Here is a 26353-nt window from a genome sequence, read left to right on the forward strand (position 1 = left end):
GTTAAATTTAGCTTGGGCACACTTAATCTGTGGAATAAAGGCTGCCTCTTAGAGGTAGGCCTTGGTTGGCTAAGTCTGGCAAAAGCCCCTGTCATCACCGGGTTATAGTTGAAACTAATTTCGGAGGCGATTCCTGGCAGTTTTTAATACGGTAAACACCAAAGTGAGCCATCCTTATCCTGCTTCAAGTTCCGCCATGCCTCCAAGTATAAGAGAATTACTAACTGGTGCGATCCTGTGTCATTTGTATGTCACGTTCGTAACATGGTGGGTCATTTGAGTTCACGGACAGGGCTGTGGGGGTAACTAACATTCTGGCATAAAACAGTTGGAAACCCACTACCCATTTAGACTGCATTTAGAATGCAATGTGATTCACTTAAGTACACGTGTGGAATGCGTGACCAGTTAATAACAGTTTTCATTATTTTTCTCGGTGCAATTCTTCACAGTTGAAGCCCAGGGGTTTAAGCTTTCATATGGTTTTCATTTGATATTTCTATGTGCTACAGAGATTTGATATATATATATTATTTTTTATGATGTTGTTAAGCGATTTATATTTTATTCTTGAAAAAATGTAGGGCAAAATGCATCGATGTACAGTTAAAGCCATGGGTTTAAGCCTTTCAAATGGTTTTCAACTCATGTCTTCATCTGCTACAGAGGCTGAGAAATGTAGAATTGAGTAAACGTTGACATTCCGTGCAGTTTTTCAGATAAAAAATTGGAAGACTGCTTGAAACAATGCTTAGGTTTAAGTGGGTATTCTTTTTGGTTGAACTTTGATCTTCCTGGGTTATACATTGGGAATACGTTGCAGAATCACAATCTCCATTGAACACGCCCCCATGTTCTGCAAACTTCACTCACCGGGTTGTCTGTCTGGTTGATGCCTAGCAGGAAGATGAGTTCAGAGAAGAAGAGGGCTGCCACCAGGTTCCTGTGGATGACGTGCAGGTTGGAGCGCAGCCGACGCAGCAGACACAGCAGGATGAAGGTGAGGAGGAGGAGGAACAGGGAGATGGTCACTGTGGTGTAGGTCACGATCTTCAGTGGGAGAACGTCACCATGCTGTGGGGAGAGAGAATACATTGGGTCAGTTACTGGGGCAAAAAGGCAGAAAATAGCGAGCTTAATTGAGGGCTGGGGGGGGGCATACCTCTCTCTTTGAAATGTCCATGAGCACGGCGAAGCTGGTCATGTGGTTACACTGGCAGCTGATGTGGCTGTTGTTCCTGTTGAGCACCTCGCAGCCTTTAGAGGACCAGCCGATAGTACCTCCGCTCCTAAAACACACAGCAACACGCAACAGATGAGTGAATATATGCTGTCTAATTTGCACAAATAAGTGTGAGTGTGTGTGAGTGTGATGAGTGACTGTGTGTGAGTGAGTGAGTGAGTGAGTGAGTGAGTGAGTGAGTGAGTGAGTGAGTGAGTGAGTGAGTGAGTGAGTGAGTGAGTGAGTGAGTGAGTGAGTGAGTGAGTGAGTGAGTGAGTGAGTGAGTGACTGACTGACTGACTGACTGACTGACTGACTGACTGACTGAGTGCGTGTGGATGTGTGTGTGTGTTGTGTGTGTGTGTGTTGTGTGTGCGTGTGAGTGGGTGTGTGTGTGTGTGTGTGTGCGTGTGCGTGGGTGTGTGTGTGCACTTATAGGTGTGTGTGTGTGTGTGTGTGTGTGTAAAGTCCAACTCACGCGATGGAGTGGTTCCAGAAGACACACACAGGTTTGGTTCTCTCCTCTGTCTCCAGCATGGTGTACTCTAAGGTGATGGGCGGGTCCAGGATGGGAGGCAGAGGCGGACCCTCGCTGTGCACCGTGGCACTCACTATGGCTGTGTTGATCACCGGACGGTTGGGAAGCCTGGAAAGACATTAGATACAATTCAGAATGGCCAGAAATTCCATTCATTGAGTGGTTTACTTTTGCTTCATTTTTATTTTTATTTTTTTTATGTATTCTTTACCCGAAAAGCCCTCCAGGGACAATTCTAATTTGATTAATTTACCTATTTATTTTACTAGGCTATGTCCCATTAAGAACAAGGACCTCGTTTTCAAGGGTTAAGATCAATTGAATACTGTTCTGATCATCATGCCTGAAATACCATACCATAATAGACCCAAAGCTTGTTTGCATTCTGGTCATATTCTTCTCTTATCTTTTAGTTCGCTTCTTAATCTTATCTAGGGAAAATGTGATGTTTTTATTAGCTTTATCTCTTCCTACACACATAAAGAACACAGCTAACTACTAAGTTCAGTTGATTCTGAATGTCACTGATAAGATGCTTCCTTTAAACACACCTACAGTAAATATTATGACATGTATTCAATACCAAAGATGAAATATGTTCATATGGCTAAGAAATGTCTCCAAAAGTTTACAGCATATGATAAATGGTATACACACACACACACTGGTATGTAGAGTTGAGGGAGTTTTTATAGTTCAGATTGAGGGTGGGCTCATTGTTCCCCACTGTTAAATATCAATCTCCGTTCTGTCATGCTGTTTTTCAACTGTAAACGTAGCAAAGTATGTGAGAAAGTAGGCCGTAAATAGGCTTAAACTTAGTGTACCTCAGACTCCTGCGATCAGGGTCGTATCTCTCCGGTAGAAGCTTCCCCAGTGATTTGTACACTATCACCACAGCAACCGGCAGATGTGGAGGCGGCTCAAGATGGCGGCGTCTCCTATCGGACACTGTGTGCACCTCTTCCTCCTCATGCGGGGAGTCGGTCTGAGTAGGAGAGTCAGGAGTGGGATCCACTGGAAGAGGGGGGGGGGGGGACAATGATAGATCAAATTAAATACGAATTGAGTTTCATATTTTTATGCATCTTTAAAGGTGGAGTCCGCGATTCTGGAGAACGCTTGTTGGCAAAATCACATTTTTGTCAAAATCTGTGAATATCTCCTCACGATCCGCTACCTGTCTGCACTGTGTGAGTAAGAAAATCGGGCTTTAATTCCACAGCCTAGGCTCTGTGAACTGGTATGTAAACAACAAGAGACCCACCGCAGCTAGTTAGCATGCCCGTTTACAGAGCTTAGGCTGTGTATTCACACAAACGGTACATACAGGTAGCATTCGGGGAGGAGATATTCACTGATTTTGACTAAATTAGTTTTGACAACAAGCATTCTCCAAAATGGCTGACTACACCATTAAACTCTAGAAGATGATGTCTGTCTCTGCCAGTAGTCTCTTCCTTACCTCTGTTGCTGTAAGTGCGGAGGTTGAACTGGGGGAAGTGGACAGACGACCCGAGCTCTTTGGGGTAGGTCTCCTGGATGTCCTGAAAGCGTGGCAACGACGCCCTCTCCGGGTCGGTTACATCCAGGTAGTCCACGGTCAGAACTAGAAGAACAGCCAGAAGACAGAGGCAATGGGTGAGGAGGACTATGTGTCATGTGGAATTATTAAGCATCCCGAATTACAAATGATGATTCCGGCTTCTCTACTCACTCATGTTTTCAGTGACGATGGTGAAAGGCTTCAGGTAGGTTTTCCTGACGTTCTGAGCCAGGGTGTTGGCGTAGTCCTCAAAGTTGCGCAGCAGATGGGCCGTGCCACCTTCACTCTTCTGGATCTGCTCCCAGTGCTCTTTGTTCTCAGGGTCCAGGATGGAGCTACCTGCTCGGATCAAATTCTGGAGAATTGAAGAAAAAAATGACACGAATTAAGCATTTTCTTCAGTCAGTCTCAAAGATCCTAGTAATAAAGTAAGTGGAAGTATAACACATACCCACTTCTAACTACCTCCTGATGTATATCATTCAGTGGCCTTGTGTGCTCAAAAATATAAATAATCATGCATTTGTGCAACTCAAGTACTGATGGCAATATTTGTGGCTTATGTTAATTTATGATAGTTACTTATGGAAGATAAGTAAGACAAGTTAGGTACAAATTTATTCTAGTGGTCCATTTTTGGCTGAACTTTATATGCAAGAGTAGCCTAACGTCACTGTTGATAAAACAGGGCGTCTGTCCTATACTGGACGAGGTACAAAAATCTTGGGTGGCAAATTAAGAGTTTAACCACTTCTCCACACAACACTATACCTTACACCCCAACTACACCCCAACAATCAACCAGTGGAGGGCAGTGTGCCACCAGTACAGTAGCTTTAGTTCAAAGTGCTACGAAGTGTTGTCAAAATTAAAGCTTTAATATATTTTCCAATTAGATATTGAAGTGGAAATCCTTTCAGGAAGGCTTACTTTGTTAGAGTTGATCTGTACATTTCTATTCCCCTACCTCATTGAACTCTGCATCCTTCATGGCAGTGAGCTCGAAGCCCGTCTGCCGGCTCTCGTACTGCAGCACGTGGTTGAGCAGCTGTGCGGCCGTCTTCACGTCGTTGCCGTAGAAATGCTGAGTGTTGTTGGTGGCGCTCTGAAGCAAACGCACGATGGTCTTGGAGCGCTCGCTGTCCATCCTGGAACTGTTCTGACGCAGCTCCTCGTTCTGGGAGAATGAAGGGATGAGGTGGGTTTGGAAATAAAAAGAGAACGAGAAAAGAAGCAGGTCAAGGCAAAGGGAAAAGCTGAGTGGGTGAGATGAAACGCAATAGAGAGATTGGTCAATACCAGGATTAGTGGGACTCTGAGAAGTTTGAAGCCTGGAGTATTAGGTTCAGGTTCAAACACAAAAGCTGCAAAGCTTTAGTTCAAATCCCCCATAGGCTTGGTTCTGTGAAATTACACTCAGTTGAATGCGCATTAGCTGCTCTAGAAAGGGCATAGTTTTTTTTAATTGAGGTGGCTACCGGTAATCACTATGATTTGATTATGAAATAGACAAATGCAGTGCACTCCCTATTAAGAGGTAACAACAGTCCAATGAAACAGTCAAGAATGAAATCTTACTGGTTAAGGATTTTTTAAATAGTATGTCTGCCTTTGTAAAGGTCAACCTTCCAGAAAAGCAAAACGCTCTAGTTTAGAGTTATAGCGCAAAAAAGTGTTGTGCGATTATCTCAACCCACATTGACTCCTTTATATTGAATTAAGGTAAAACCTTGAAAATAAAATAAGAGATGTTTTGTCTGAAAGTAAGTACCGTAAGCCATAAATGGTTTATTTTGTTCGGTAGCCTACTTACCATTTTCTTCAGATGGGAGAAGGTGGCGGTGGTACAGTTGAAGAGCTCGGGCAACAGCCAGCCCTTCTCATCATTACAGTGGCGGATGGCAGTACCTGTAAAAACACACACAAAAAAAGTTCTAAGTTAAAAATCCCCTCGTGGGCACAATATATGTTCAAAAAATGATGTTTAGGCACATTAAAATAACATAAGAATATATCTGTCATGACATGTCTTCAACATATATCAGACAGATGTTTGGATTTGCCTTCATACAAGCTGCCCTACCTTATTGGCAGGGTTGTTAGGGCTATTTGCAGAAAGGGAGAAATACCTACAGACAATACTCATGGCCAAAAATATTGAGATAATATCGTTGCAAAAAATAGGCTAAAATGGAATGAAAATCAGAGTAAAGGACAGTGATCTTTTTTATTGTGGTATGGATCCAAATAATCAGCCAATGCTACCACAAAAACTAATTTGATCAATTACTGTGGCTGAACTACTTTGACTATGTGCAACACTTTCCCCTAAACATTTAAAACACTTCCTGTCTCTTAGATGTTTCAACATTTCAAACCATACTCATTTGTTCCAGTCTGTAGCAGTTTGAGAAAAGACTTCATCCAAAATGCAAAGTACCTTCAAATGCTATTGTTGCTTAAAGAAGGAATGGCTGAAGGAGTTGCCAGTTGGAGCTGAGCAGCAATGCTAGCAAATAAATTCCCCAGCTAGTCTTAGGAGACAACAAAGGGGTCTCCGTGGTGACGGCAGTAACCAAGTGGGTAACCAGGGAAGTGACGGTCCTTTTGACTGGGAACAGGTCAGCGGATTTGAATCTTGAGAAGCCCCCGAGGAGGGAGGGGTATATTACTGTGTCAGCTTTTCGTGTAACTGGTGTTTTTTTCCAAAAGTCTCTACAGGCATGGTTGGCCAATAAGAAAAGCCCTGTTGGATTTAACGGGCCAATCAGATAGCCTTATTGCTGTGTTGTCAAGCTTCAGAGAGAGAGAGAGAGAGCGAGTGGGCTTATAGGCCTTAATAATACATCAACTCACAAAAACACAGCCACCCATGAAGCTTAATCCAACTGCTGTTACTTAATAACTTTTAATATCTTGGCAGCCATAGAGTATGCTGTCTTTTATTTATTTTTAAGGTGAGACTATGTGACCTTTGCAAAAATAAATAACACAATCTTAACTTCAAAGAGTGTATAGAGTTGAATTCATAAGCCATAGAACGCACCCTTGTGTAATAAACAAACATAATAAACAGGGTTTTTGATGCTACAGGGTTACTTTATGGCTCTTGTCTACTTGTTTTAGTGGACACGAAGTAAGCATATAACATTATACAGCATTTGGCATTTGTGGCTGTCATTTGCTATTTAGAGAAAGTTATATCGGCTACTTCAGCCTCGCTTTAAAGGAGTAGTTCACCATATTGTTGGCATTGAGTTCAATGAGAAGATCCATAACACTGGAATGAGGAAACTTAACCTTGACTGCGTCATTGACCTTGCTATGAACTTTACTATCAGTGGCATGAAACTCTTTTGATCTCCATTCATTTGAAGCAGTGTGTGTCCACACACTGTTTCTGACTATCCAGAGCTGAATAATTACACCACATGTTGCTTTTGTCGTTAAACATATATCACAAAGCACTCACCGACGGATCCTTTTGGACAGTTTGTGGCGGCAGGTCGTCCAAATTTGGTCTTTGGCCACCAGATGCCGGCATCAAAGGCCTTGGGACAGCCCTCGTACACCACTGTGGAAGAAGGGGAAAACAATACATTAAAGGCTCAGATAAGATGTGAAAATGGCATTCATTCTGGGCTAATAGCTGGGCTAATACGAATACAAATGAACACACCACAAATAGCTTCCATCACATAAATGTTATAGGCAGGTGTTGGAAGCTAATAAATTGGTTTGAGAGTATTATGTGACATTTGTATATCCCCTAAAACAAGTGCATTGTACATTGAAGCTGGATCACCTATACATTTAAATGTGCTTTGGTTCCACCTCAGTACACCACCTGACCTTACCCAACCCACTGCACCTTAAAAACAGGCAGACAGACCAGCACAGTGACATTTAACCATATTAAGCCTGCAGAGCTATTACTCAAGCTTTAATGGATGATTCCCTTTCAGTATAACTGGGTTAATAAATCTCCAGGACTAACCAAGCTGAGACCTGTAGACCTGTTGGCGTGTGTGTGGCACTACAGTACTAAGTCGCACACAGCCTATAATCCCAGTGTTGTATCAACCCTTAGGTGCTACTTCAAGAACCTGAATAAAAAAATTACATTTGATTAAATAAGCTCATGCTTTACACATTCTAGCATGCACCTAATATGTTCAATGTTTTTTTCTCTTTTTTTATCATACATTTCCTTTCTTTATGGACAATTTCAATTGAAATACAACACAATCTGGCATTGTTAAAGTTCACAGGGACATAAACCCACAGCTTTATTGAATGTCTTGCTGTCGGGCTCAGCTGTATTTTTTGCAGAGCTGACAGATCGTTATGAGGCATGTCATGGATGGTCACATCTCAAGTGACCCACAGGGCATAACCAGAAAATATCTCTGGCTGGTTACATCTTCACACTGTTACTCATTGAATTGATTTGACCCCTCAGACCAGAAAAAATGTCTGAAATACGTCTTTGATATATTCACAAAGAACTGTGGGGGATTTTTCATTGGAAGTCTAAACACGTTCTGAGACTTTGAAGAGCGTGATATTGGGTCAAACAGTTAGCCCGATGACATTCATTTTCTGTAAGGGGACTTTGTGGCTTTTGTCTTCCATTCATCTTTACTGTATTGTGTGTGTGCAGTCTCACTGCCAAGATAGCCAGCTAGCCAGCCTTGCCTCTTCTGCTTGACTGGGCGGCGACAAAGACGTGAAGTTAGCTCAACCGCAGCACCAGCAAATGTGAGCGACACTATTTGTCTTCTTTTGACACTGAAGTCGATTCATCCGGGCTCACTGTGTGTGGACCAACATTTAAAGGACCAATACCCTCAACTTCTGATATTAGTTCTTCCTTCCTGTCCTGGTAAAAAAAACTCAACTAATTCATGTGAATCCATGGTTCCATGGACTTGTTACTTTTTATCATTGCTATTTATCAGTGATATTGGTCAATTTCAGTAAGAAGTAATACAAAAGAAACCTTTAGAGCTATTGTGTTACATTTTAGCTATTCAATATCCTGTTTAAAAATAATAAATTGCATGTAATAATCACTTGACCTAAATGTTCCCCCTAGTAGAATAAGAAGTAGAATAAAAAGATCAAGGGAATATTTAAAGATCATACTTAAAAAGCATGTCATTAGAAAAACATAAGAATTCCCATACCCTCGCATCCAGTGGGAGTGACCTCGGCGAAGGGGTTATCACAGCGGTTACACTGGAGGCCGATGACTCCTCCTTTACAGGGGCACTGCCCGCTGATGGGGTCGCAGGTCTTAGACTCAGAGCCAACTTTGAAACAGTCGCAGGGATAGCAAGTGTCCTCCCCTTCCGGACGATAGTGGTTGTCCTTTTGGTCGGAGAAGGATGCATGGATGACAAAATTATTATTATATTTAGCTTGAAATATTGCACAGAAAATCAAAAAAAAAAAAAAAAAAAATGTATTCAGTTTCAATATGGAAAATGTATGTTTGTTACAGTATGTCTCGTAAAGTTGCGTATGTTATTTTTACCTTGCAGCGACACTCTCCAGTGGTCTTGTTGCAGTCTCTATCAAAGCCCCTGCTAGTGTCACAGTGACAGGGTCCACACATGGGACTGCCCCACCAACCTTGAGGACATGGCTTCTCAACTCTGTGATCAAAGACAATGGCACGTTAATTAAAGCAGCCATAATTGATTTTTTTTTATAATAACAACGTGAAAGGGGATGGTCTTTGTGATGAAATCTACAGAAAATTATCATCCAAATGATCCTTTCTGCTCTGAAGAACAGTGTGTTCGAGCTTATCAGTCCTTCCCATAACTTTACTGGTTTGGTCTACTATCACTGCCATTTAAGCCACAGTATGCAGATGTTCTCAACACACAAAAGCCCTTTTTTATTTGCTTTAAAAAAAATAATGTTTATGATCAAATGTTAAACAGGTGATGAAGTGGACAATACCGTTTTGGGAATATAAAGAAGATAATAATCAGTCTTTTGGTCGACATACAAAAGGACCAGTACACCTATTGTAGTCCAAATTCTTAAGAAATAAAAGTAAAAAAATAAAGTGTCACAGTTTGGACATGTTACGGACTCGGTGTCAGCTCAAACAAAATAGTCCTTATCGGAGAATTGGGCTATCTGTTAAGTTTATCTCGAGCTAAACGCTGAGGCTAAAATAAACTTCCTCTTCACTTTTATGTTGGTGAACCAAGTGTGACTCATTCATACAAACACACACAGACTGTCTTTCTCTCTCTCTCGTGAGATGCGATCTCTGCCTGAGAGATGTGATCTGATAGGGGGCCAGCAGCAGTGTGAGTGCAGCGGTGACTAACCACCTATGGAGGTCAGGCAGTCAGGTGTGACGGGGGGGGAATCTAACATCCTGCTTAAGACAGGAAGTGATGCGTATCATAGGGGTCAGGGATCAAGGGGGAAATGGTTTCCCAATTAGGGCTTGCTAATTTCACCTGCGCTCCAAGACAACGCTGACAGTGCAAACCGAACCTTCGATTCAGTTTCATGTCATTTTAAAGAGAGAGGGACCTTACTTGTTTTCACAGTACTGGCCGTAGGAGTCCTGGCCACATTCACAGGTGTAGCCGTGGGAGGAGCTTGGTTTGCGAACGCAGGTGGAAGGGTTCTCACAAGGGTTGAGCTGGCAGGCGTCCACGCACGTCTCACCGTAAAAACCTACAGGACAGAGAGGAGCGAGTGAGGAATGACACTAGGGTTGGGCGGTATCCAATTTATGATACCATTTAACTTTCCCCAAAGCCATTACAATACATTGAACTAATTATGAGTAAGTTATGCTTGCCAAATAATTTAATACATTTTTTACTGAACAGCGCTTGAACACATCAAAATATAATTCAATACAATTTTTTTTTTTTATTACTATTATTTTCTGTATTAGTATTTCACTTTGAATTGTTATATCTAAGATGCAATGTACAATAAAGCAGCAGTTGCATTTTTTGGGGATCAACTCGTTTGAATTCTCCCATCTTTTCTTTCTAATTATCCCTAACTGAGAAATATTTTTATATAGGTAATTTGAGTATACATTACCTGGGTCACAGACACAGCTGTGTGTGCCCCAGTCGTCGCTGCAGTCGCTGTTGTCTGGGCAGATGTTGGAGGTGCAGGGGTCAGCCAGGTCGCAGCCGTTTTCCACGCGGATCTTCAGGCCCCGGGCCATGTTCACGTTGGCCAGGTTGGTGGACGTCTCACCCATACGCACGCCCTGGTGGAGGGGCACACAATGATGATTAATAAGCTGAATATTTTGGCAAGAAGAAAAGGAACTGTGGAAACTCCCACGCATACACCTACCTGTATGCAGCCGATAAATCCTTTGCTGACCCGGTTGGCCTCTCCGGGCAAACCTCCTATGTGAAGAGCCTGCAGCTTCAATCCTGGGAGGTCGTTACCGATCTCGACTGACTTCTGTTTTTAAAATAACGCAGAATAAAAAATGAGACAATGTTCCTGTCGAAAACTTCCGTGTACTCCATTGTCAGTCTATGATGTCATTTTTTGCCCGTACCTTGTACATGTCGTAGTCCAAGGAAACGGCCGCCACGTATTTGATGTCCTTGCTGTCTTTAACGCTTTTCAGTTCTACCAGCAGGTGGTGCCACTCCCCGTCGTTGATGCGAACTTGGGGGAAGCCCAGAGAGGCCACCATCTGCTCTCTCAGCAACACCTCCATACGTACCTGCTGCTCACTCACCTGGGTGGTGATATGGAAGATGGAGAAAGAAAGAGGTAAAAAAAAAATCGCACTATATGCTGACGATGATGACCTTTTTATGTGAACGATCATTTGTCACCAACATGCTGCTGTAGTCTCTCTATCTCACCATTATGTTGATGGTGGAGTAGGGTCCTGCTTTGGCCTGCATCAGGGTGCCTGCAGGCTGCCTGGTACGGAACATGAGGCCCATGTACCAGGGAACGGCGATGGTGATGTCCGTGTCGCTCCAGGAAACCAGAGCCTGGCCGTCAAAGAACTGTGGGGATGGCATCACTGGAGGGATAGCAGACGGGAGGGGGAAGTATGGATCACTTTGTGGGCAAAACATGATTAACACGTACCAATCTAAAAGGTTTCCAGTCAAGTCAACAGCCAATTGAGTAGGTCATGCCCAACATAATTATTGTCCCTGGTGAACTGATGATGAGAAGAGTCAACAAGTAGCATTCGTCCACTTTTATGAGATAGGCTGCCAGATGTCTTGACTTGAAAGTAGTAAAGTTTCATGTGATGTATTAACTACTCAAACATTCAACGTCTAGAGATGTTTAAAAAAAAACATAGACCTGACACATGCTGCGTAAGCTCCTGTGCATGTTGAAAGAGAGATCAAGGAACTTCACACACACACACACACACACACACACACACACACACACACACACACACACAAACGCAGCAAGGGTCCACCTTTCAGCACAGCATACTGTAAGTGCTTCCACCTGTATAATCTACAGCATAAACTCTGTATGTTTTCAGGTCCCGGGGGCACATATTTCAACAGAAGCGTTCACAAACACACACGCATACATACACATGCTGTAATTAGGAAACAAAGCACATAGTTGTTGCTGCTAACAGGCAGCTATGGAGGGTTAAGTCCGAGGCTTAGTCCTCCATATAGCACTAGAAACAGCCACTCCTCAGTTGTCATCGCGAATATCAAGAGTCGGCTAGAAAGAAGAAGACTATACTAGCTTAGGACTTAAGCCTAACAAGAACAAGTCTTCGGCCGAGTACAATTTGAATCCAAACTGAGATTCACTCACATTAGCTGCTTTCTCCCTTTTTTTGTGAACACTCCCCACATGCTCAAAGTTATTAACCTGGTATGTTGTCGATAAACACATCCTTAATTACTGCAACAGCTTGTTTGACACCAGTCCAAAGATTACAACTTGAAATCGACTACTACTTGTCACAACAGGCCAGCGCCACCCAAGAGTGTAACTGCGTGCCTATATTAAAACAAGACTGTGGTAAGCCTTGACAGAACTCATTCCCTTGTCTTTCAATAGGAATATATAGTCTGTACAATTGAAATCCGATCTGATTAGACAATGTCTGACCAGGCGGGGTGACTTCGAAATGGAATTCAGCCCAGTCTGGATGATTTTTGGCGGCATTTAAAAATCTTGTTTCTCTTGTGGCAGCTATAGGTGTGTTAAGCCTCGAAAAACCAAATGTGTCAACGAGCAGCGGGGCCAGCCAAAGCCTATTCCCCATGCTCGTTGTGTGATCCCCGGCCCAGTTCAGATACTGGATACAGGGGCCTGGCACTGGCCTGGGCGGCTACCTCATAAACGACTAAAAAAGAGGCGAGGAAAGGTATTCACGCCTTCACGCATTGTTTGGAAGAACACACACACACACACACACACACACACACACACACACACACACACACACACACACACACACACACATACACACACACACACACACATGCCTTGAAATAAGCCTAACCTTATCCACTTCAATCTACACAAAGATCTGCGTTTAACCAATTGGTAATTTGTCCCCATTAGCCCTCCCCAATTAACTGATCTTATGAAGTCTAGTGTCCACAAAAGAAAAAACATTTGCGTGCCAACTGTATGTTAACACATGAAACTCAAAAGCCCACAGAGGAGAATGTAGATACGTGCTCATGAAATTCACAAAAATACGGACAATTGATACCCTATGTTCAGAGATAATTCTTTTTTAATATCTAGGAATTGAAAGTTGTTTTAATTTGACAAAAACAAACACTTTCACTTGCCAAAAGCACTTCTTACCTTGTTCACAGTTCTTGCCTCCGTAGCCGACTGGACAGTCACAGCTGTAGGTGTTCCACTTGCTGACACACACTCCTCCGTTCTGACACACGTCCTTCGAGCAGAAGTTTGTCTTTGCTGGACAGCCTTGATATCAAACACATACACACAAACAAATCAAAGCCTGCATGTGCAATGCATGCATCTATACACTATATGGAACTGCAGAAACACATAAGAATGGAAATGGGTCAGCAGGACAGTCAGTAGCTGTGTTGGTTTGCCTATGTAGCCTTAGCCTGCCTCACCTGCTGTGGTGCCGTTGTTAGCGATGTAGCTGTCCATGTCGATGGCCTTGGTGTCTATGTTGAGCTTTCTCATGCAGCCCACAAAGTCTCTGTTGCGGACGGGGAAGTCCTCGGGAAGGTTGGGAACTCCGCCTAGCAACAGCGGCCCTGTCAGGTCCAGTGACCTGCAAGACGACACAGAGGGGGGAATACATCCATCAGACCAGAAACCAAAAATGTACAAGACAAAACTTCTTCTTTGTAAATGAATGGATATGAATGAATAAATCCAGATTTAGATTTTGTATGGTTTCCGGTTTATATTCCTAACTTTTAAATCCATGACAAACAAACCCACCCTCTCCATCAGATGGCCTTGAGTTCACAACAGTAAGTTGTTAGGCATCAACCCCTGTACTTGATTGACATTTCTGAATTAAGGTTATTGTATCCGGGGTTTTAAACTGTCACAAGGCTATCACTGCTAACACCAGCATGACTGAGTCAAGGCTTCACGTTACTACGTCATGCGGGGAAGCTGCTTACTGAAACACTCAACATCAAACACCAAAGGGGCTTTGAGAGATTTGAAGTAATGCAATGCAATGCAATGCAATGCAATGCAGGGGAAAAAAACAAATTGGAACTGAATGTATACGTTGTGTGCAGACGGCACAAACACTGCTGCTGTGTGGAGCTTATTTAAAAGGGACTCTTGAGTAATCCAAAGAAGGAAATCCCTACATCAATCAAAGGGGATTCGGTTGCATCATGGAACCAGTTTTAAAAGCCCTTTACTGCAGCAGTTGTTGTACAGACACGCTTTAGTATAAGTCATCAAGGCATTTGTATTTTGCATAATCGTTAATAACGCAACCTGATGGACGGATGACTAACACTGCAAACAGTGTCAAAGTGCAGTGGGAATACCGCTCTGCAGAGGACTGAAGACAATAAGGAAAGATGTTTCGGGTCATAACAACTAACTGTACTGGACTAATCACATTGAATTGTTCCTCGTTGTGGGTAAAAATAGCTTCAAATGAAAGTCAAACTGAAAGCCTATTGGCTCCTGTTCTGCTCAACTTTTAGAACACCACAGTCATGCATATTCACATATTCCAGCCTGACACAGTTGCAGAATCCTCCAAAACGCCTCTCCGCTTCTGTGACCTGTGCAACAAGTTCCTGAAATAATGTTACCTCATTAGCTCCTCTTTGAAGCTTGTTCTCTTTCCCCTCTCTCTCTCTCTCTCTCTCTCTCTCTCTCTCTCTCTCTGTTCCCCACCCTGTGCATACTAAATGTGTCTCAGCATGCTAGCTCTCCCCCCCAAAAATTGAAAAAAAGAATTACAAAAACCTCCCACGCTATAAATAATTAGTGTGGGATAAAGGCACAGCAGGTTGGATTAAGCCTGCGATGAGCTCTTCTGGCTCTTCTAAGGCCGTTTTCTTACAGCGGATAGAGGCCATGATGATAAACACAGAGATTAAAGTGACAAAAGGAGAGGACAAGAGTTGTGTAACTCGTTGGAATGGGAGGCAATTTGACGTATAGCCCCAAGAGTTACAACATATTTACCAATTAGTCGGACAAGTTTGTGTGTGCTGTCGAGGGTGATGAGTGCAAAAAAAAGACAAGAAAGAGGGAAAGAAAAAAGAGGAGAGGAAGGCTTGATCATTATATACGTACTTCTTCTGTCCGGTCTGTGTGCCCTGGGCGGCGCAGGAGTAGTTACCGATACGTTTCCCGAAGCGAATGGCCATGGAGATGTCGCAGTCATCCACGGCAACAACGGCCACCTTTTCACCGGAGGGCCCGTGGTGGACGCCTTGACGGTTGATGTTCGGCTGAAAAAAAAAAGAACAGATTGACTTTTGGTTAGTCATCAGGATTAGCAAACAATTATGATATAATGAGGTCATTCTTCTATGCCAATTTTAATGATGTCGTTTTCAAAGGGATGGAACCCGGAGAGACCTTGGAGCATGTAAAGTAATACGATACAATAAAAAAGTGATTATGATTTGATCTATTGAGTCAGCTGTTACACCCTGGTGCAACAATTTCAGGGAGCAAGTGTGTGGAACAAAGGTAAACTAGGTAAAGAAATGAAAGAAAAACTTCTGAAATAGAGAGCTAAACGTTATGGAAATATGCTTGAAAGGTCCAGTTTCCCCAAAGGAAAGTAGCAGCATACAAAAAAGGCAAACCTCAACATAAATATTGCACGGTAAACTATTCTATCCACTTTAACATCTTTATAAGTTACATCATATCCACTTTAAAACCAATTCAGATGAACACATGTGTAACTCAACAGGTGGTGTTGATGAGTATGTGCTGTGGGGTAGGTGTAGGTCTGAGAAAGTTTTTTTTTTCTTCTTTTTATTTTACTGTATTGTTACAGTAAATCACCTCTACTGAACTGAATCTAGTTAACATATTTAACGCTTGATTTCCTTCTCCCTTTCTCTCCCCTCCACAAAGACAAAGTTGGCACTGGCAGCAGCAGCATTTGGGTGCTTTATCGGCACTGCACAAACAACAGCCTGGATGACTTCAGCCGACTCGGTATAGTTGGAGGTTCACAGGCCCCTCGTTTGGCTTAAGACCACAATAAAAGCCCCATTGTGCATTAGCTCGCACCTTAATGATAGCAAAGTAGGCTAATGTCGGCCATCAAGGAACTGTGACCGACCAAAAAGTTGATCTGAGGAAATGTGGATCGGCTTAGAGAATCAGGCCGACAAATCGCTTTAGTGTTTTTGTGTAATATTGATCCTGAGACCAAAGTTCAGTGCGACTTAAAAAATAAAAATATTCCCACCAGCTTAATAACACCTCTTTTCATTGCTGTTATACAGTATAAGTAATGTGCAACGGAAAGATATAAGCCTTTCACAGACATATAGACTGAAAAATATGATCATAAAAAACACATTGACAGTAAAATTTCACTGTTTACGTCTTATTTTCTTGATGCAAGTGTGTTAAGATTATAAGTTACCGCTTTGCTATCTCTCCTGGGATGATAGTACATCTCATGACTACAACAACGTTCAACAATGGGACTACAGATCCCAGATCTGATCACAGTGCTGTGTTTACATAAGGCACCCGGGGCCGCTTAGTGTTTGACAGTTTGAGCGATAGCAAGAGAGAATTTCAAAACAATGGGGCATTGCATCTACAGTATACACACAGTGTGCCAAAATGGAAGGAGCAAAAAAAATCTTTCTTTTTTTGTTTTCCTGAAATAAAGCGTTCAGGGTTGCTCATTTCAGACATTTTGCTGCATTGTGTGTCCCTTTGAAAAAGAAAAAGAAAAATGGAAAAGACGGAGAAAAGAAGACGGAGAGGCGTGGATGGAAAGACAATGTGTGTGTGCATGTGTTGCTGTCTGCTTCATAAATAGGATTAGAGTAATGAGATACTGGTGGGGCAGGGACGCTGCAAACAAAGGAAGAGAGAGAGAGAGAGAGAGAAACATCGAAAAGAAAGAGCGACTGACGAAAGTAGGAAGGTGCACCGACCAGAAATAAGAGACTGAAAGAGAAAGACAAAAGAGGCAGACTGGCAGACGAAAGAAAAAAGTAAAGAAAAAAAAGAGCAACAGATTGGAGCAGAGTCCTCTATTTTGGCTCCAGTGGGCTCCGGCCCGGGCATATTTTCCAGCCCACATGGGAGTTTGTTGCTGCCACTCCCTTCAGCTTGCCCTGTTTTCCACTGATACCACCGTAAAAAACACTTTGGCCCTCTCAATAAAGACGAACAGGAAGGCCGTCAGAGCAGTAACACACACACACACACACACACACACACACACACACACACACACACACACACACACACAAACAGGTGAGCACAGAAAAAGAAAAGAAAAAAAAAGAAAAGAGAGCGGGAGCCGGCTTTGGGAGGATTCGATCCCTTTCCTGTGGAATTGTGACAATAGATAGATAGCAGGAGCAGTTATCAGGCGTGGTCCAGGAGCAAGGCATCATGGGTAAACTCTAGTGTGATTCTGTGAACATATTTTCTGAGAGAAACTGCAGTAAAAATGCATGTCTGGGGTGCAAACAAAATGCATCAAAGACTTAACATAATAACTAATATCTGTTAAAAAGGGCTCCAACTAATAATGATAATGCATTCTTTATATGACAATATGGATAATACATTTTCATCCATTCATTTGAGGGACTATATTTATTAGTTGTCAATGAGTTATTGAGTCTATAAAATCTCTTGTATAGTGTGTAAAGTGTCTTGTTGATTGATTAATTGATAACTTATCTAATTGTTCGGTTATTGTTTGTCCAAATAAAACTTTTAAAATTGTCTTTAAAGCACACAGACCAAGCTATTTGGTCACATGCTTCTTCCCTAATGTCTTAATTTGTAGCCTCACTTATCTCCCACATGCTTTACTTGTGTGTGTCTTTGTGTGTGTGTGTGTCAGTAACCTACATAAACACCTTGAATAGCAATCATTGTTGGTGAGGAAACCACACCCCATGTTGTTGGCAAGCAGCCGATTGGCCCCCTGTCTCTGCGCTGTATCGACAGGTGCCTGCTTGTGTTAAGCCCTCCCACCCTCACCTCCATGGTAAACACTGACACCCATTTTTTTTTTCCTTTACCCCACGTGAGCCAATAAACTCTTCTTGGGGCCTTCCCACTGTTGGCTGATGAAGCATGATTCAAATCAGGGAAGAAGGAATGGAAGATCAATCATCTTATATAATTGAATGATTTGTGTACATAAGCCAGTAGTGACATGCTGTACTTGGGGGAATCTCTGTCAAGCTGTGGCCAAATGTTGTATAAAAATGCCTGTGTAATTAAATTAAAAATATCCCGGGTGAGCATTTTTTTAAAAGTGCAGTCAATGCATGAGACCTGCCGTGGAATATAGAAGCATGAGTGTCCCCTGTAAACAGCAAAAGAGTCTTTGTTTGAAAAAAAGGCCTGCAGTTTGTAGTTGTAAAAAAAAAAGGGGAAAAAAGGTTGGCACCATGCAGTCAGCCAGAAGCAGCAGAACAATGAAGACACTGACACAAACAACCAACATGTTCAAAGAAGCTCCACAGTGGTAAAGGAAAGAAGACCAGAGGGGGGGCCTGAAAAGAATGGGAAAAAATAACTGTGGTCCTGTTCTGTGTGCCCAAATTGACAGCAGAGAACAAAAGTAACAAAATCATAGTGATTGGACGATATGCTATGTATGTGTATAACAAATTCAGCCATTGTTCTTTCCCGATCTATCTTATCTTCAAACCTACACAGAATTGAACTCAACGCTTCATAAATCTGACTTGTGGCCAGATTTGATGAAATGAAGTGGGAGGAAAAAATTGCCTTGTTTCTACCATAACTTACTCCTACATTTGAGTAGCGCTATAATAAAGCAGACATTCAAAGAAAAGAAAATGCTCTGTTTTGGTTATTTTCCAGGACGTGATAAGACAGATATTAATCTCATGTCTGTGTGTGAAATAGGAGATTGATGCTGAGAAAAGCAGTTTCTAAAATGTTGAAATATTCCTTAAAAGAAAAACCCCAAAAAGCAGACAAATGTGGGTTACAGTGAACAATGACTCATTATTACTCTAACCACACTGCTGTAGAAATGAAAACGAGAGGGGGAAAAGTGTGCAAGCTTTTCAAGGCCAACACAAAAAGTAATTTGCGGTATAGAGGAAAGACTCCCCTAGCTAGAATCTGTACTTTTTGGCGCTGATTACAATCTTATCATCTCTTTGGAGTTTAGTGGAGCGAGAGAAGAAGGGATGAGATAAAGCCAGAGAAAGACAGGAAGCAAAACAGCGGTGTGTGAGAGAGAGAGAGAGAAAAATGACCAGATGTCCTATATAATGGACCCCGCAAAACCCCACAAAATTCCCAGCTGTTGTTACGGGCGCTGATAGATCATATACTGACACATACATGTGTATGTACACACTGTGTGGAAACAACTATGTATTTAGGGTATCTGTGTAATGGGCATGTAATATGTAGGGGGATATGGGAGCATTAACGCAGCTGTCCATATACATAACTGTGCATTGCTCTATAGGCTACAACACAACTTTACCACACACACACACACACACACACACACACACACACACACACACACACACACACACACACACACACACACACACACACACACACACACACACACACACACACACACACACACACACACACACACACACACACACACACACACACACACACACACACACAAAATTGTGCTGATGAGTCACACCAGAGCACGCTGTCAATCACACGCTTTAATTCCCTTAATCCACACTTGTAAATAAAAGTCAGGATATATCAGTCCATCTAACTATTCGAAAAGACAAAATTTCAATGTAACTTTTGAATAATAAAGTAACTTAATTTAACTTATATTTCCTGTGAGCCCCACAAACTATACTAAATCACAGAAGTACCTCTTTAGTTCAGATGTCTGAGCACGTCTATTAGCCGTGTAGCAGTGACTGGTTGAACTGTAGGCTATATGGTTTCAGGCTTCTTCCTGACCTATGGTTTGAAAGTGCAATGGGGGATATCTCACTTTGAGCTATCCCCATGAGAGTGTCTCATTCACCCCTATAGTCTAACTCCGGGGCGACTCAGGATTCCCTGTCTGTAAGGTGACGTCTCCAGGGGCGACGGGTTCACTGCAGCCACGGCAACGCACTTGATCCCCACAGCAAGACAGAGGAAGGCACACACGCACACACACACCAACAAATCAACGCTCACCAAAACACGCTAAAATCCAAGCAAAACACACACACACTTTCTCTCCACAACAACAACCTGTCCAGACACAGACACATGGACAAACACTTACTCAACACGCACACGCACACACACACACACACACAAGTCACGCACTCTCCCTTTCGCCATCACACACACACACACGCTGACAACTCCATTACTAGCGGTCTGCCCGTCAATGCCGACATGATAACTCATCCAGCCCTGAGGCAGGGATAAAGAGGCTTGCTGCACTGATTGAGTTACAAGCAAAACACAGTTCGACCGCTTAGTCAGAGCCAAAACCCTGTGAGCCACTAATCACAAAGTAAGGTGTGTGTGTGTGAGTGTGTATTTGTATTTGTATTTTATTGGGATCTCCATTAGCTGAGGCCATAGCCAAAGCTATTCTTCCTGGAGTCCACACAACACCTTTGCATCTATACACTGCAGTGCATAATTACATTAAATAATGATCACCATGACAAAACAGTGACAACGGAAATGGTAACAAAAGTAATAAAAATAACTCTACAACAGTCAAAATTAAATTAAATAAAAATAATACAAAATTAACAAAACACAGGACCTAAATTATTCACAGAAACATAGAGATAAACTTATATAAACATGACAGGTGTAATTGATGGTCAGACCAGACAAAAACATATATAAACAGAAACAATTAATGATGATTATACTGATGGGAGTGGCATCATTGGTTAGATATTAGCCACTGCAGAGAGCTGCTCGACTAGTAGATGTTTTTTAAGTAATAGTTTGAATCGATTTTTGCAATTTTCTTGAATAATATGTCCAGGCATGGTGTTCCATTTACTCATGGCTCTATATAATGCTGTACTCTTCGCTCTGTTTGTTTTCACCTTAGGTAGTGTGAATCTTCCTTCCATCGCATGCCTGGTGTTATAATTGTGTTTATCAGAACTGAAACTTAAACATTTATACAATACCCTCGGCAATTTAGTCACTGAAATTTTCCTCGTAAAATTAAGCAAAGAGGCAGTAAATCTATTCTTAACACTTAACCAGGATAGAAAGTTGTGCATTATTTTCACATTACTCCTATAGGAACACCTTAATAAACAGCGTGCAGCCTTATTCTGAGCAATTTGCAATTTTTTTATATGTGACATGGCAGCTCCTGACCAAACCTCTGAGCAATAGTCCAGATGAGCTAAGACAATTGTTTTAATGACATTTCCCATTATATTCTTTGGTAAAAAATGTGAACATCTCCGTATAACTGAGAGACCTCTGCCCATTTTAACTACCACCTTACCAATGTGTTGAGCCCAGGATAAATTACTGTCTACAATTATGCCAAGAAGTTTGGTCTTTTGAACTTGTTCAACTGCCATACCCTTAATGTACAAATTCAACTTGGGATCATTTGATAACAGATGTTTTGTCCCAAATACAAGGCTTTTTGTTTTAGAAACATTAAGAACTAGTTTGTTATGTGTTACCCAGTCCAATACTAACTGCAATTCATTGTTCAAGACATTATTAAGCATTTCAATTGTGGACTCTGACACATATATTGTTGAATCATCAGCATACATCGCTATTTTTGCATTTGTTACAGTTAAAGGTAGTTCATTTGTAAATACAGAAAATAGCAGTGGTCCCAGGCAACTTCCTTGTGGAATTCCACAGTTTAATGATTTGAGCTCAGAGAAATGTCCGTTGAAGTACACTGTCTGTTTCCTATTAGCTAAGTAATTTCCTAGCCAGAGTATTGCAGTTGAATTGAAACCATATCCTTTAAGTTTTTGCAATAGCAGATTGTGATCAATTATATCAAAAGCTGCACTGAAATCTAACAGTACAGCACCTACTAAATTCTTGTTATTGATTTCTCTATGCCAATCATCAGTCATTTGAATAAGGGCTGTGCTAGTGGAATGCCCGCCTCTATAAGCATGTTGAAAGTCTGTATTTAAATCATTAGCTGAAAAATAGCATTGTATTTGTTCAAAGGCAATTTTTTCCATGATCTTACTCATAGCAGGCAGCAAACTAATTGGTCGACTATTAGGGCCACTGAATGGTACAGTGGCATTCTTTGGTAGTGGAACAATCTTTGCAATTTTCCATGCTTGTGGGAAAACACATTTTTCAAAACTTAGATTCAACATATGACAAACTGGAGTGGCAATCAAGTTTGCTACCAGTTTCAAAAGTCTCACATCCATGTTATCCACACCAGATGGTTTGTCTTTACAATTTAAAAGCAACTTTTCCACGTAGCTAACATTGACTTTAGTAAATTCAAATGTGCATTTTTTACCTCTCATAATTTGATCTCTAATCAAGGTTTGTGATTGCATGTTGTTTGTTTGGCACATTTCATTCCTAAGTTTCTCCACTTTGTTATTGAAAAAGTTGCTAAGGTGATTGGCAATTCCTACAGGCGTAATAATGAAATGTCCTTCTGATTCAAGAAATGATGGAGGTGACTTAGATTTACTGCCCATCATGTCATTAAGAATATTCCACATTTTTTTGCTGTCATGGCTTGCGTTACGAATCACATTTACAAAATACATCTTCTTCTTCCTTTTATTTAATTTTGTTACATAATTTCGTAGTTTACGATAAACTTGCCAATCCGATTCAAATTTAGAATTATTTGCCATTATCTTTGCTTGATCTCTCTGCTCCATACAATCCTTCAATTCCTCATCAATCCAACAGGATCTGACATTTCTAACAGTTCTCTTCCTCACAGGTGCATGTTTATCAGTTATTTCTCCAAACAGCTTATCAAAAGCCTCAACCGCATCATCTGGATCATCCTTCCACAACACACTATCCCAGCAAATATTTCTAACGTCTTCTATAAAACAGTCTTCATTGAAGTGTTTGTATGATCTCTTTATAATGATTTTGGGTCCAGCTTTCGGGACCTTTGTTTTCCTCACTACTGCCACTAGGTTGTGATCACTACATCCAACTGGTAATGATATGGCCTTGTTACATAATTCTGCTTTGTTAGTATATATATGATCTATACAAGTTGCTGTTCTTGATCCATCCCTTTTTAAGCACACTCTTGTTGGTTGGGTTATCACTTGAGTTAGTCCACATGCATCTGTGACAGCAAGAAGCTTATTCTTAAGTGGACAGTCCAATGATTTCCAATCAATGTTGAGGTCTCCCAGGAAATATATTTCATTTGCATGATCACATACATTATCTATCATATCACACAGTGTATCTAAGTAATCAGAGTTTGCATTAGGTGGCCTATAACAACAACCCACTAATAAGGGCTTCAAATGAGGAATATACACTTGAAGCCATAATGCTTCTAGGTCTGCTAACATAAGATCCACCCTTAATTTTACTGGTATATGATTTTGGATGTAAACAGCTACACCACCTCCATTTGCATTTCTGTCTCTCCTATATATATTATATCCTTGAATATTCATTACACTATCTTCAAACGTGGAATCCAGATGAGTCTCTGATATTGCTAAGACATGTATGTTACCTTCTATTAGCATATTGGAGATATCAATTAATTTATTTCTAAGGCTACATATATTAATATGAGCTATCTTCAGCCCTTTCCTTGGTAATTTAACAGAAGTCATTCTACATAATCATTTATGTTATCCATAATGTTTTCATTTATTAACTGATCCATCTCAGAGTTTATACCCCTACAACCATTCATTAAACTAATCCTAGGTCCAAACAAAAGTGACATAAACCAACAAATACATCCCACAAAAACATTAACCCACACCAAAGGCCCCATTCTCTCTGGGTACCCATTGTTTGTGATCATTGTGAACATATCTCTCCCTCTACCATAGTTCCAAAATGTAAATAAAATAAATAAAGAAAAAAACGAGTCCCCTCTCAAACCATATTCCAATATTCTGCATATCTGCTCTTGAATGCAGCAAGTTCATATTGTCACGTGACTGAAATCACCATGCCAACAGCGTCAATGATCGAGGTCACATGACCAGAAACTGACGACCAAAACAATGTTCTCAGTAACTGCCGCAGCCCGGTTAAATTATCAGAAAGGAGACAAGAATAGAAAAAGAAAGAAGAAGAAGGGGGTCATACTTCACGGAGTAAACCTATCAATTGTCATTAGTCCTCGTCAACACTCATCATTGGTGTGTGTGTGTGTGTGTGTGTGTGTGTGTGTGTGTGTGTGTGTGTGTGTGTGTGTGTGTGTGTGTGTGTGTGTGTGTGTGTGGACAGAATAGTCGGTGGTGATTATGAGTTTGTGTGTGAGTGTATATGGGGACGGTGGGGAAGGATGTCTGCAGAATATGTTTGAGCATGTGTGTTGAGTGAGCAATCTGCGTGTGCGTGCTTGTGTGTGTGTGTGTGTGTGTGTGTGTGTGACAGGAAGTGGCTAGCAGAGTTGCAGGCGTCCACACGGTCCATTATGATAGAAAAGGAAAGGGGGCACACACTCTTTTATTTGATTTGGGCTCGCCAGAGGAAATGCCATTGTTTCTCCAACTCCTGTTTAAAAAAATAAAAAATTACACTTGATGGCTATTTGAAAATGAGATCTCCTGATCCTTTCAGAGTGTGTGTGTGTGTGTGTGTGTGTGTGTGGGTGTGTGTGTGTGTGTGTGTGTGTGTGTGTGTGTGTGTGTGTGTGTGTGTGTGTGTGTGTGTGTGTGTGGTGTAATTTCAACTGAGGTAACCACAATAGAAAAACCAAACGTGTTTATTATCTTAGAGTATCCATAAAAAAACTGTTTTAGTGCTGCAACTTAAACAGGAGCCAAAATAAAGATAGGCATTGGACCAAAACCAATCTTAACCTTACAAATGTGTGTGTGTGTGTGTGTGTGTGTGTGTGTGTGTGTGTGTGTGTGTGTGTGAATTTGATTTTTTTTTTCTGGCCCCGTCATGCTAAGGCTACTGTGTCCAACCTTCTCTTTGGCAGTAGTAGACTATGTCATGTCCACATTACCTCACCTGCCCTCTGGCTATGTAAACCTAGAAGTGTGAATTATTCAAAGACACACACACACACACACACACACACACACACACACACACACACACACACACACACACACACACACACACACACACACACACACACACACACACACACACACACACACACACACACACACACACACACACACACACACACACACACACACACACACAGTTCCTAAGGGATTCACAAGGCTACATGTCCCCTTGTTCAAGCCTATATGTTACCGCCATTCTCAACTTCTCATCACACTTGTATCTATCACTGGAACAGATGGACAGCGGCCATTGTTGGCTGGTAGCTTTTCAAGCAGTAACACAAATGTGCAGAGGACACAAACAGTGAGGTAAAGGTAACAGTATCCTATGGGGAATGCTCCTTTTACAACTTTCAAAGGGATTAACCCTCTAAGTGATGTATGTCCAGCCCCTTGTTAAAGCACATTTTACAGACAGGTATTGTCTCTTTGACTTATGTTACATAATTAATCTTTGACCTTTTTGTTCTTGTACTTTCTTCTTTTAGATCAGGCACCTTGGATAAAACAAAGTCTTATCAGGAGATAGTTCATAATGTTGAACTATATTTTCAATTTTGCAAGTAGGCTTGTGTCAAACAATGCCTTGAAAAATAAAAGAATGTCTCATAGATGGATTAACATTCTTGCTCATTCTTAAATGTTAATAGTGGGAGTACCAAAGACAAAAATAATCTACTACAATGTATAATGTACAACATGTATGTACAGTAAATCAGACTTGTGTGACAGCAGTAGAGTGTGTATTATCTTAACAGCCTTAAAGAGAACCCACCATAAAGCAAAACAGGGATCACTCCCAGCGGTGCTTACGTTAAGCACTAAAAGCAAGTTGCACATTAGAACTGACCTTGATAGGGACCATATAAAGAGATAAGAGAGAGAGAGAGAGATGATTACTGGGAGAGGGGGAGGAGGAAGACAAACTAGTGCCAGGAGGAGTATGGAGTGGTTAGAAAACTCTACGGTTTTAACTCTCTCCTTTCGTTTTTCGACTGAAATTCCACTGCCTGTCTCTCTCAACCTTTAATAAGAGGTTTAGGTCATGCTAGGTTAGGTGTGGGAAATCTCATACTTTCACTGACACACACCAGCGCACGCACGCACAC

General features: G+C 41.5%; 1 protein-coding gene across 5 annotated transcripts in view; it reads right to left on the reverse strand.

The window, feature by feature from the left end:
• celsr1a (cadherin EGF LAG seven-pass G-type receptor 1a) overlaps positions 1–26353 on the reverse strand; it is a 96113-nt gene that overhangs the window by 11813 nt on the left and 57947 nt on the right. For all 5 annotated transcript variants that reach the window (XM_080050857.1, XM_080050858.1, XM_080050856.1 and 2 more), the window contains 19 exons: positions 15106–15263; positions 13434–13597; positions 13147–13272; positions 11193–11359; positions 10877–11062; positions 10663–10776; positions 10399–10573; positions 9876–10017; positions 8846–8966; positions 8496–8679; positions 6779–6880; positions 5120–5214; positions 4274–4483; positions 3478–3661; positions 3226–3369; positions 2588–2777; positions 1701–1868; positions 1163–1289; positions 874–1074 (listed from right to left, as the gene is read on the reverse strand). In XM_080050857.1, the coding sequence (XP_079906983.1) occupies positions 874–1074; positions 1163–1289; positions 1701–1868; positions 2588–2777; positions 3226–3369; positions 3478–3661; positions 4274–4483; positions 5120–5214; positions 6779–6880; positions 8496–8679; positions 8846–8966; positions 9876–10017; positions 10399–10573; positions 10663–10776; positions 10877–11062; positions 11193–11359; positions 13147–13272; positions 13434–13597; positions 15106–15263 (2958 nt within the window). The remainder of the gene's footprint in view (positions 1–873; positions 1075–1162; positions 1290–1700; positions 1869–2587; positions 2778–3225; positions 3370–3477; positions 3662–4273; positions 4484–5119; positions 5215–6778; positions 6881–8495; positions 8680–8845; positions 8967–9875; positions 10018–10398; positions 10574–10662; positions 10777–10876; positions 11063–11192; positions 11360–13146; positions 13273–13433; positions 13598–15105; positions 15264–26353) is intronic.

The sequence above is a fragment of the Ammodytes marinus genome, assembly GCF_949987685.1.
Source record: "Ammodytes marinus genome assembly, chromosome: 22".
In the NCBI taxonomy this organism is placed as follows: Eukaryota; Metazoa; Chordata; class Actinopteri; order Uranoscopiformes; family Ammodytidae; genus Ammodytes; species Ammodytes marinus.